The sequence below is a fragment of the Anomalospiza imberbis genome, chromosome 18, assembly GCF_031753505.1.
Source record: "Anomalospiza imberbis isolate Cuckoo-Finch-1a 21T00152 chromosome 18, ASM3175350v1, whole genome shotgun sequence".
In the NCBI taxonomy this organism is placed as follows: domain Eukaryota; kingdom Metazoa; phylum Chordata; class Aves; order Passeriformes; family Viduidae; genus Anomalospiza; species Anomalospiza imberbis.
The window spans coordinates 11,855,858-11,868,593 of NC_089698.1; the positions used below are offsets into that span (position 1 = coordinate 11,855,858).

General features: G+C 40.5%; 1 protein-coding gene across 3 annotated transcripts in view; it reads right to left on the bottom strand.

Moving 5' to 3' along the window:
- The window catches only part of CABIN1 (calcineurin binding protein 1), a 109,824-nt gene that overhangs the window by 24,257 nt on the left and 72,831 nt on the right, over nt 1-12,736 (bottom strand). For all 3 annotated transcript variants that reach the window (XM_068209097.1, XM_068209095.1, XM_068209096.1), the window contains exons 31-34: nt 6,600-6,763; nt 3,267-3,363; nt 1,425-2,054; nt 932-1,006 (exon numbers count right to left, since the gene is read on the bottom strand). In XM_068209097.1, coding sequence (XP_068065198.1) covers nt 932-1,006; nt 1,425-2,054; nt 3,267-3,363; nt 6,600-6,763 — 966 coding nt within the window. The remainder of the gene's footprint in view (nt 1-931; nt 1,007-1,424; nt 2,055-3,266; nt 3,364-6,599; nt 6,764-12,736) is intronic.

The window sequence follows — 12,736 nt, forward strand, 5'->3', positions numbered from 1 at the left end:
TGATGATGTCTATTTTCCCCCAAAATAAACTGAAAAAGGCTTACCATGCTAAGCTAACATTAATTTATTTATTAAAAATTTAAAACCTGAAAAAGCAGACTACAAGCAAGCCAACACTTCTGCTAAACACCTCTTGACATTTCTGTTCATTTCTATAGTTCAATGGAACAATGTTACTGACTTCCTGAGGGGCACAAATTGGAGAAAGTTACTTCCATGAAAACCTAATAAAGAGAAAAACCAACCTTTCCTCTTACATCCTCTCCTATTACTCTGCTACGAGATGCACTATACAAAAGCACATTTTAACTGAACAAAAATGATGGAAAATACAAATCTAGTAAATACTTTGGGGCTGCAAAATGAACACCAATAAATACCTCATTCATGCCGTTTTCTTCTTGGCCTTGATATCACATTAAGGACTGATAAATAATGATCCCTTTAAAGCTCTTATAATTGTTTGCTGGGTAAACTACAAGCTAAAAAGAAACTGAGTAACAGTTTGTTTTTAACAGAGTAAAGAAAATCTATCTGGTATCTCTGGAGAAGAGTGCAATGCCAGCAAGGCAAGAGCTGATGATGTTGGAGCCCTTAGGGAGCAGAGAGAAGTAATTACCATCCATGAAATGCTGGGCTATGATGTGGACATTAGGGAAATTGTAGTATGCCATAAATATTTCAATTTGAAGATTGTTTGGGGTTTCCCCAAAAGCTTTTGGGCATGAAAACTATCCTGCAAGCCTGACATAAACAGTAGCACTGACACTAATAAAGGGGTAATCTTCGTACTAATGTAGCCCAGCTTATCTTAGATGACACCAATACAAGAAAAGTAGGCATTTCTAGGTGCTAAAGACACTCAGCAACAGATTTGCCCGTACAGACTCATAAAAGCTTGTCAGCAGCACTCAAAGGCTTCAGAGCTTACCTGTTTCTGTGCTGATGCTCCCATATGCACCTGGCAAAACTTGACTGCCTGTTCAAGTGCTGCTTCTTCATCCACCTGAACACAGAACCACAACTAATGAAGTCATAATTACTTAGCTCATCTATAAATCTAATTAAATTGAGATGAAATGGGGATGTAGAGCATGGAAGCAGCAGTTCTACAGCAAAATGCTGAATTTCAGGAGCACGTACCCAAAGATAAATACTCAGCTCTCTCCATTCAAATGAACACTTAGCTGAGCAAACACCATGTAAGTGGTACTACAGCTCTTAACTAATTTCAGAAATTTAGTTTCAAAACATGGAGAGTGCTACTCCCTATCCCCAGCAATGGCCTTGTCAAGAGAATGGTTCACTGGGAGGTATTTAACTCCCCAGGTTTCAAACAGATATAGCTTGGTTTAGCAGTTCCTGTTAGATCCTAAAACCATGTCTGAGGCCACACAGACAAATGACAATTAATCATACAATACCTGTTTAATCAGCATGTATGTTTCAGACATGATCTTCTCAATTTTGCCCAGGTCATAGGCCATAACTTTCTGACCTTGCTGCCACACTCGATAAGCATCGAGCAGAAGTGTTTTTCCAGACTCCACATCCTCAAGTAATTTCCTCTTCCTGCTCGACCTCTGGACAGGTTCTTCTGTAGGTACTGCTTTAGCTGCCTGCTGCTGGTGTTTTGAGCTGATACTGAGCTCCTCCAAGGAAAGTTCTGGAGTCCTGCTCTCGGGAGCCCTGTCCTTGGAGCTCCTGCCGGGCTGCAGCCGCTCCGGCTCGCTGCGTCTACATGAAGAATCAATTTTTTCAGGGTCATTGGAATAGCCATCAAGATCCATAGGCTCAACTGAACCAGGGCCAGGAAGCTCTTTAATCTCCTTGTCACTCCTGTCCTCTTGTTCCAATATGTCCATAGCATTGGGGTTTTGTCCCTGGGTGACTTCCTTCACTCCATTTTCAGTACTATGTACTGCTCCATCTGATAAGACTGCCTTTTTGGGAAGGACATCTTTCCCCTCTTCAGCACTCGTTTTATTGGACACGTCTGTTGTCATCCTTCCTGAAGCAAGGCTAGAAGGCTTGGAACCCTGATCTTCTGAAACCTTAATAAAAGAATTCATTCTTCTCAGTTATCATAGAAATCAGAAAGCATTTGAGCACAGCTGTGTCTATCAAGAATATTGACCAGTACCTTTCATTACTGCTTCTGCTGAAGAAAATGCATTCATTCTGTGCTCATTCTTTTTTGTTCCTCGGTATTAATTAATCCAGGCCACAAATCTTACAATTAGAAGAATTTTAGTAAGTGAAAACACCACAGAGAAGTGTCAACAGCTCAGGCTGACCCGAAGCCACAACGTTTATTTTCCCTCACTACTTCAGTCCATGCTAAGGGACCCAACTAAATTAAATCCAAGCACAATTTTTACTTCTAACATATTGAAATCAAAACCAAATCTGTTTATTTTGGCAGCTGCAGATCAAGCTCAACTTTAAGAATCTTTCCTTTTGTTGTTCTTACATAACCTGCTTGTTTATAGATCAAGAAGCCGGCAAAACCCTGCTATAGTATTTTACGTTTTGTACCTTTACTTTGGTGATGTTCCAAAGGTAGAAAACCTCAGAACATCATATTTTCTTTCAAAAATTGATAATGATACAACTCTCACATCCAGATTTATGAACAAACCATTTAATATACAGAGTTCCAGTGATCTTGCCAATGTTTTCATTTAATTTGTTAAACCTACAGTCTGCTAACTTAGGAACAAGTTCTTCCTTGAATGTATTTACCAAGTAAAGTTCCAATATCCAGATCCCTTAACCTGGGAACTGATTAGCTTCTGTATGACGTTTAAAAACTAAATCTAGATTACAATTATACATAATAATGAGTGTGGTGATGTCAAGGACTAGCAGTGAAAAGGGTCTAGGCATGTAACACCAAGCTATCTGGGTTTGTTTTGCAAGAAGAATCTTAGTTCATTTTAAAAGGGAATTTCCTACAGACCCCGCCTGAAAATGGAGATCTTGAACACTACATGTATCTACCATTATTTGAAGTTTAAGGGACAGTGAGACCAAATTACTGCAATCTTCCAATCCTTACTGCAAACTGTATTTGTTACTGAAATTCAAAAACAAGAAATCAACAATGCTGGAAGAAAATTTTCTGTGTAGTGGCATATAAACGAAAGGTATTAGAAGTAGGTGCTTAGAAATGCAACCCTTCAATCTCAGGAAATCTAAAGAATGAGTGAACACTGCAAAAGCTAATTGCTAAATTCCAGCCATGAAGTGCACTGCTGCCTCACCTGTGTGAGATCGTTGAGCGTGTCCTCCAGCACCTTCACTGTGAGCACAAAGGCTTGCTGGGCCAGAACCTGGCGATCGGCATCACGCAAGTACTTCCTGTGCCACAGCAAGAGAGCAGAAATGAAGTTAGCTGCCAAAAGCTCACAGCACTCTAAAAACAAGAGCCAGGACTGTCTCAGGTTGAAAGCTGTGCCTGGGGGTGTGTGTTCTCTCCCCATCTGTCAGAGCTGGGGCAGTTCTCTGCTGTTCTTGGGGCAGTTTTTTCTTTATCTCTCCCACAGCCAATCCTCCCTCCAGGAGATCTCTGCTGTTCATGGGCCATTAATTATTAATTATCTTCTGTTCATGGCCAGTGAGTGTCCCTGCATGGCTGAGAAAATTCCATCATCCCATGGGGAGAGGCTCTGCCCAGGGGAGGAGCCAAGCATTCCTACCTGGATACAATCTGACTTTGGCAACACCACAGCAGCCTTTGCCCACTGCATTCCCAGAGGAGCAGCTTTCTTCCCCCCTGCATTCCCAGAGGAAGCCCAGGCCCATCTCCAGCAGCCCTGGAGCTTCAGAGGAAAACTCCACCCTTGTCCAGGATCCCTGCTCCAGCAGAAGCACAGCTGGCGCTGCAGGAGGGCTGAGCCACCATGGGATGGGACTGCTGCCACCTCCCTGACCCACAGGCTGCCAGGGCATCTTCTGACTCTGTCAGGGTTTTTTTTTGGGTTTTTTTTTTTTTTTTTCGTTTTTGGTTTTTTTTTTTTGGGTTTTTTTTTGTTTGTACTATTGCATTTGTATTTTTCATTTTCCTAGTAAAGAAATGTTATTCCTATTCGCATATCTTTGCCTGAGAGCCCCTTGATTTCAAAATTATAATAATTCAGAGGGAGGGGGTTTGCATTTTCCATTTCAGGGGAGGCTCCTGCCTTCCTGAGCAGACACCTGTCTTTTAAACTAAGACACAGGACATTGAAAGAAAAACAAGAAAAAGCCAACACAACAAATTTAAAACACAACAAACAAACAAAAATCTACAGGTGCATACTGAAATAAACAATATTGGGATTTAATACTTTAGCTTTGTTTCCCTCCACTTCTCCCCTCCCCACAAGCATCAGAGATGACACAAACAAAGCAGAAGACAACTCTGCCTACAACCACAGGGAGGGGGAGAAATGGGAAAACACCAGGCACCCAAACCCAGAGCAAACCAAGCAAACAGATTTACAGTTTTCTTGTATCAAGCCTTCTGTGCCCCTCAATTTTTTTTATTCAATCCTTGTTTTGGAAAAGAGTCTTATAGTTACACAAAGCTATGTTGAACTCTCAGGTGATTTTCATGTTCTGGATAAAGCATGCATGTGAGATTAAGAACATCAGCAAATCCTCCCTCTTTGATCGTATCAGTTGCCTTTTTAGCTCTAAAAATCCTGGGTTCATGGGTATGAGACTACCTTTCTTCCTAGTTAGTATTAAAAAAAACTAATATTGTATGTGTAAAAAATTCACTCTATAGCTTCATTTAATTTACTAGAGCACTGTAATTTCAGTATATTTGGACACAATGTTTTAGTCTGCTTTCAAGCAAAACACTTCCAGCTGTCAATCCCACCTAATCACATTTAATGGAAAACTTAATTTCTATTTCAGAATTAGCTGGTTTGAATGAGAGGCCTAGAAATCAAGTAAATAACTCTGAAGGGTACTATTTCAGTCAAAAGGCCAACATTTTAAATACACATATTTCCTCTCTATGATTTTAGGTTAAGTTGGTAATTTTGCTATCTTTTCTCTGAAAAGTAAACCATAAACATCTGACTCCTCATTAGTTCAGTAGTAACTAAAACTACCCTATTTTTAAAAATTGTTCCAGGCATATACTAGACACACCCAGAATTATCTGTATTTCTAAGTTCCTCTAACAACTGCACCTCACCATGGCTGGCACTGGCTGATCTAACATGTCAAATTACTTATTTTTTTAATTCAGTCTAGACTTACAAATAACATAATATTTTTAGTACAGCTATGGGCTTGCTTAGGACAGAAATTGAAACCTTCTATGGTCCAGTTCTTCTGGTATGTTAAAAGTCAAAGTATTTTTGGCTTCAAGTTTGCTGAACAAGTGGTGACATATTCCCAGACACTCTACAATCCATGCAAATTCACATGCACTCACACTCAAAAACACATGAAGAAACCTTCGATGCCTCCAACTTACTGCCATCAATCATTCAAGTTTCATTTCTTAAGCATTTGCCAGAGACCAATTTCAACATTTCCCACAGGACAACCTACTAGAACTTTACCTCAGCTGCTTCAATGTTTTCCTTGGATGCTTATTTTGGTCTTCCCATTGATAGGAGTCCATATATAGCTCACACTAATAGCTTTTTTTTTCTTAAATAAGGTTAATGCAATTAAAATTAGATCACCCCTGAACAGGATAAGCTTTTTAAATAGCATCAGCTGCCAAGAGGCACATAACCATTGTTCAGGCCATCAAGGATTACAGGAAGGCAGGATGCTGGGCCGTGACCTCCCGCGCTGCGCTCAGCTCTTACGCAAGAGCCAGCACAGGGTGCCCAAGTCACGCTCTGCTCCTCCAGAGAATCCCTCCACGTGACACACCACCTCTGTAAGCCTGCTAAGGCACCTCCATGGCTGCTCTGAGTTTCAGCAGAAATGCAGAGAAACTCCGGGCTACGTTATAGAATCGTAATCCTGACAAAAAATTAGCCATGGTTCCATGTGGGAAATGGATTTGTTGATAGAAAGCTCACACAGTATTACATAACTATATGTAAACACTAAGATAAAGCGTGTTGACTTATTATGAAATAGAGATGACGTTGTTAAGACAGATCCTGAACTAAAAAAAAAGTTTTAGTAAGTTTTAAAATACGGTTTTATAAAAAGACTAGATATTTTAGAGAATTAGAATTGTGAAAGATACCTTGTAGTGGAACTATGTAGGGAAAAAATATAGGTAATTAGTATTAGAAGTAGTAGTAGTATTGTGCAGCAAAAGTTAATAAGCTGAAAAATATTTATAAGGTATTGTAACTAAGAAAGAAGTTAGTTTTTGATAAAATAGCATTGAGTTGTATATCTTTTGTGCCTCACTATTCATTGAGACTGATAATAAAATCTTCTGAAACGTCTCTCAGTTACCCCGTCTCTGTAAAAACCAAGAAAACCAACAATTCCACTATATTCCCAAGGGAATCTGTCTAAAGACTTTTCCTAAACAAAGAACAGCTTTAAATAAAACAGTCCTCCAGCGAACAAAACACACTGCAAGCTTTACGAAGTAACGCCTTCAAAGAAATCTCTCGTACTTTCCCTGATCAGGGGTCCTCTGCAGCATAGAGGAGACTTTGAGCAGGGTGTTGTAGTCCTTGAGCTGCGAGAGCACGTTGAGCAGCAGCACGATGGAGCGGTTCATATGAGAGGCGAAACTGCCCGGGCGGTCGATCTCATCCACGGGGATGCGCCAGATTCCCTGCGGAGGAGGCAAAGGGAACCTTCAAACAGGATCCAACTGGAAAGGACACAGCTGTGAGAACAAGGGGCAGATTCTGCAGCATGTTGTGTTTCACAGAGGGACAGGGGAATCGTGGTCAGAGAAAAGCTGAGCTCCCCCAGACTGTGAGATATGAAGCCAACCGATTCCTGCCAGTAGCAAAAGAGGAAGGCTGACAGAAGCCACAGCACACCTTCTAAATATGCTTCTGAACTGTTCCAAGAAACAGCAAGCAAAGCCCAAATTATACTATGCATTTTTCTTCAATGTCAATGAACACACCTTACTAAGTCAAAGCTCAACTAACCATAAAAAATAAGGAGTAACTTGTAGTAAGTTTTCCTGGCCTGAAAGCTGTTAATATGCAGTCACAGCAAGTTTCTATCTTCAAATAATCTGTTATTAAACATCTTAGGAACTTGGCTGAAGCCTTGATATCATCAGTGTTCACTGTGGACTAACCAGTCCAATAGGAAGAATTGGATTCCTCAGCAGAATCCATTTTCTAGTGGCAGATTCAAATACTTGGCCATACATCCTGATCCTTCTAATTAAATTTCTGGGACAAGGGAATCTTTGGGGAGCAAGGCTGGAGGCTGATAGCAAATATAATTTAATTAGGGTTAGTTAGCTCAGATTTTGCCATGTCCAATACATCTAACGAGATTGTTTTCAGGTGTCCATTGTGGATGCTGTCAGCACCCTACTCAAGCACACCTGAAAAAATGAACTGCACATACTACCATGCTTGCATGTTAGGATGGGACTTAAATTATGATCATTCACAAAAACTGCTGCTGCATCAGTGCAAACCCTTCCCTCATGCTTTATTTGGTTCTGAAGCTTTTCCTGTAGTAGCTTTCTAAGATGAAAATCCTCTGATCTTGTAAAGAATTTTGTGACAAGGCAGGAAAGAATCGTCTCATTGGTAGAAGTACCTGACTGAAAAAGAGTTTGGCTTTCCAAACCTGTTCAGAGAGCAGGATATACAAATATTTACTCCTTTATCTTTGCTTAAAGGTCTTGCTTCGATTTTTTTAGCTTTACTTTCAGTGTGATCAAAACTCTTCAAAACTTAATACAAAGTGTAAGCAAAGAAAATGATTACTGCAATCATAAATGACATTTGATCAGAAAAGCAGATCCATAACCCCCTGTGTAAAATGGACCTCTCCCTTGCATGTCTGCAGAAAATCTCTAGTTCCACTCCATAAGATGCATAGGAACTTAGGAAAAAACAACACAGAAATATCAGTGGTTTAATATCAGTGTTTTTACATGGAAAACATTGACTTCAACTGGATATAATGCACAGACTAATCTGCCAAATTTTCTTGCTCTTGCTTTTCCTCATGCTCTCTACTCTTACTCCCTAGTGATCACAGTAAAGCTGCTCTTCGTCTTTGCTCCCTGAGGTTTTCTTTCAAAGTCTTTTTTGTAGCTTCCCTTTTCTAGAATGTACCTAAAAGAGCACCGTGGCCAAGCTCCAGGAGAGCCATTGCCAACAGTGTCCACAAACACCTCCCGTGGCCTGGTGGCCAAGAGCTCACCTGCTCAGGGAGCTCAGCAGCTCACAAGCACATCCAGATCCTGCAGGTGACAGTTCTGTAAACCAGCACACACTTCTATTTAAACAGAGATGCTTTTCTTCCCCCAAACCATACAATGGCTCTCCTTTCAGCCTACGGATGAAACACACATTCTGGAGCTGCTATTTTTTGCTTTTCTGCACGTATGTAAACTGGGTTCCTGCCAAATCCCAAAACAAGTGAATGCCTCATAATGGCACCACATTGCAACAACCTACTTAGCCAATTTAACTACACAAAACAATTTATGGTCAACTACAGCACACTGTAGGAGTGGAACACTGCCAATGTGTAGGTAGGTTCCTGGTCTTTTTCAGCATTATCTCATCCTTCATTTGAATCAGGCAGATCACTTGGATCAGATACCGTAGCTGGAATTAGTTGGAAATAATTTTGCAGCTCCTTCTTATATATCCCATGAATACATTTTAATGCTACCCTGGAAATTACAACAATTTAGTATTAGAACCATTTTTAATGACAGAATATACAACCTGCATCCAGAAACCCAGGAAAAAGCTCCTCAGATAGAAACAAAGTTGTATATTTTGGAGAATGCTGCTGTCTTCCACAACATGGCACATCAGAAGAGGTTAAATTAAAACTCTCATTAGGGGTGTCCAAGTTTCCTACTGCAATTACAAAAGTAGGACTGATTTTAAAAGGAAAGTCACTAACTTTTCATGTGTTGACTTGCAGCTTCATCAATGCAAAACAGCAATAAATGGGGGTTCAGTGGGACACAGCTGCCTGCTCCACAGGCAGCCTGCAGGCAAAAGCAGAAAGAAACCTGCCACCAGAGCAATCTTCAATCCATCACTGAGATTGTGTTAAGCAATATGCAAAACACTAATGGTAAAGTGAGTTTATCAGAGTTCATTTCATCAGTCATATGGAACTTTTAAGACTACAATTTCAGTCAGAAAGTAAGAATGTCTTGTTTAAATCTCTTCCAAAGAGAAGTTTAATAAAGCCCATCGGGTATTAATTTTTCCTTCCTAAATATCAATAAACTTCAGGAAGAATACTTCCAAATTCAGATCACACACTGCAACTTTTTTTAAGAAGCTCAATGTTAGGCTTTTATTACTTTTAACAAAGCTCAAGAAATACATAAATGCAAAGTGTGTAAAGATATAACTGGGGAGAAGACCAGGAACTATTAATTAGTTTAACTAGAAGTTTTTAACAAAGCTCAAGAAATATATAAATGCAAAGTGCGTAAAGATATAACTGGGGAGAAGACCAGGAACTATTAATTAGTTTAACTAGAAGTTTTTATATCATCACTTGAAAATTGGGATTCGTTAGCAAAGTATCTCTCTTGAAAGTACACTCACAGAAGAGTGCAGATCCTTGTGACAACAATTCCCACTTCTTTGAAATGTTTTGTTGCTGGTTATGGCCACTCAGGGTACCTGATAAAATGTCTCCAGCTCTGGCCACCACTGCCAGGGCTGGAAGGTTCTGCTCCCTGCTGCCACAGCCAGCAGAGCTGTTTACACAAACCAGAGGAAGGAGTGAGCCGCTTCCAACAACTCCAAAATGCCTCTCAGGATCCAAAACATCAGGCTGCTCTCCATGCCTCCCTGGCAAAACAAACACGCTGCAAGAGTGGGGGCGGGGGAAGCCTGACACACGCTGCTAGGAAAAAATAAATCTGGGAGTAGTGAAAACCCTGCAGAGAACTTAATACTGAACATGACATTAAATCTAAAACTGAATAATGAAGCCAGTCTACCATCATCCTGGTGACACTTGTACAATTCTTTTTCAGCTTGGAATTGCTGCTGTGCCTCCCCCAGCAGAACTGCAGGCTGGGGAGGAGGGTGAGCAGGAGAGGATGGTGCTGGGAGCAGGGCTGCAGCACTGTGGTACTTTCTGCTTCAGGCACTGAAAATAGAAAGGAAGGAAGTGCTTATTATTCCTCCATGCTGCTTACTCCAGAACTTTAGGGGAGGGGATTCCCTGGGGTTTAGGAATGCCTCTCTGAGGAGGAGAGGATGACAGATCCCAGCAAACCCCAAAGCTCCCTGGGGATGGCTGCTGCTGCCACGGCACAGCTCCAGGGTAAGCCATTTGCTAAGCACAGATCAAACTTTACTCTCTCCGAGCTCCATGGATTCCCTTCTCAAGGAAATGGAGAAACGCAAGTCATGCTCCACATGATCCAATTCACATATAACAAGCAAACACATAAAACTCACACTAATACAAATAAAGACTTCCCATTACTTAACTCCCTCTTTTTCATCCTTTTTTTTTTTTCCAAGGGGTCCTGGAAGTTCAAGTTGCACTACGTACAACAAACTGGATTCCAAGTGCCCACATCAAAACCAAACATTTCTTCATTTGTCAGTCTCAGTAATGTCCTGCTAAAAGCCCTTAGTAAAAATAATTTAAATATTATTTTTTCAGATTGCTAGAAAGTATGACAAAACTAGCAAACTAACTAAGCAGATCAGGGAAGGCACCAATAAATAATGTAACAACCTACATGGTATTTCAAAACCATGAAGTTGAACTAAGCACAGCTGTATAATCCCTGGAAAGCTCCCACTAATTAAAGTTCCTGCTTTTAAGTAGGGTTAAACACAACATACTGAAATACTACCAGTTTATCAGTTTCACTCATGTCCTGTCTTCTTACTTACTTATAGAATTTTATTTTCTTGCTCTGGGTGCCTGCAGAGGAAAGGAATATGGCTCAAGCTGAACAGATTCAACACAGAGGGTTTGAGAGCTCTGTATTTGAAGTCAGGAAGGTCCAGCACAGAGCCCTGAGCATCCCCACTCTCCTCTGTCAGCATGGCTTTATTTAGTGCTCCACTCACAACTTCCTGCTACCTCTGAGCACAACCATTAAAACCACTGCCCCCTCCCCCACGCAGCAAATTACTTTTTTTTTTTTCACCTTTCCTCATCCTACCTTAACATGCTCCCATATCTCTTATTATTTTACTCTGTCACCTGATTTTGACTTTTTCTTCTTTTCTGCAGATAATTTATTATTTTTCTTCCTCAATTCCCCATTTTATCCACACCTATTCAGCCTGCAATGGAACAATTCTGCCTCTGTGAACAGGAATGCAAGTGGGCACAGAAGTATGAAGAAAGGAAAGCAGCTATATTCAGAGTATTAAAACTATTATCTGCAGGGCCCGTGTCATCGAGCAAGCCTGGCTTACTGTAACTTAGCTGATTTCAGGAAAATCTTACCAACTGTTTCCGACTAGTTATTACATAGACCAGTAACAGAATATATTTTTTAAAAGTATGATAATACATAAATTACATTTTATCAGCGTGGAAAAGGAAACAGGAATAAAAGCAAAACTGCAGCAACCTCCTTTCAGTAAGTCGAGAACAAGCAGGATTACAATTCCTAGTCTATAAGGCAAATATTGTCAATTCCTTATTTTCTTATCTTTTAAATACACACACACTTGGAAATGAATAAACAGCATGTATGCATTTTGGAAGAACTGTGGAATTTTGTAACTTTATTTTAGCAAGACAGCAGCATGAAAAAATATTGACAAATGGAAGTGCTCCACATGTTCCAATCATCATATGCTGATAAAGAAACATAATGGACAATTTTCACCTCTTATTTCTCTCTACAAAATACAATGTATTTGCAGAGTCTTAAATTTCAGACTTCTCAATTTCCAGAACAATCATTTTACAGTTGACTTGACTTTAAATTGGTTTTAACCCTATGAAAAGAACACCCAAGCCACAGCCACTCTGGGAAACTGTGAGCACATTTCAGGGACATCCACACAGGAGGCAGGGAAAGGGAATTATTTCCTTGCTGCACAAGCAATTAAATAAAACCAGAAATGCCTTGTTAAGATGAGTTACAAGTTCAGGTGGAATTAATGAAACAGAAACTGAGGCCTACAGATGGCCTTTGCAGAGCTTTGGGTTTGGCCACTTGCCAGGCAGAATCTGGAGGTTTATGTTCACCCAGTCAGGAGGCTTGAGGAGTTTTTACTCAGATGGTTCCCATGTACCATGTGATTTCACAACCATGTCAACAGAAAGTCACATCACTTTTTTTTTAAAGGGAAGCAGCTAACTAGACTGTAAGAAAAGGAAATAAAGAAGCGATTCTACTGCACGGCTATGAGGGAAGGGAAGACAAAGAAAGCAAGGAGAAACAACAGACCAGTCTCTAGAAACCTGTTTTGAAGGTGTAATTGTGCTCAAACAATAACACAGCTGCATTCCCTCTGGAGCTGTGCAGCAGACAGCACCCACAGGAAAATCCAGCAAACACAGGAGGTGTGTGCACAATGCAGCATCCTCAGAGTGAAGGGGGCTGCTCCCTGCACTGCTTTTCCGGGTTAACACCAAC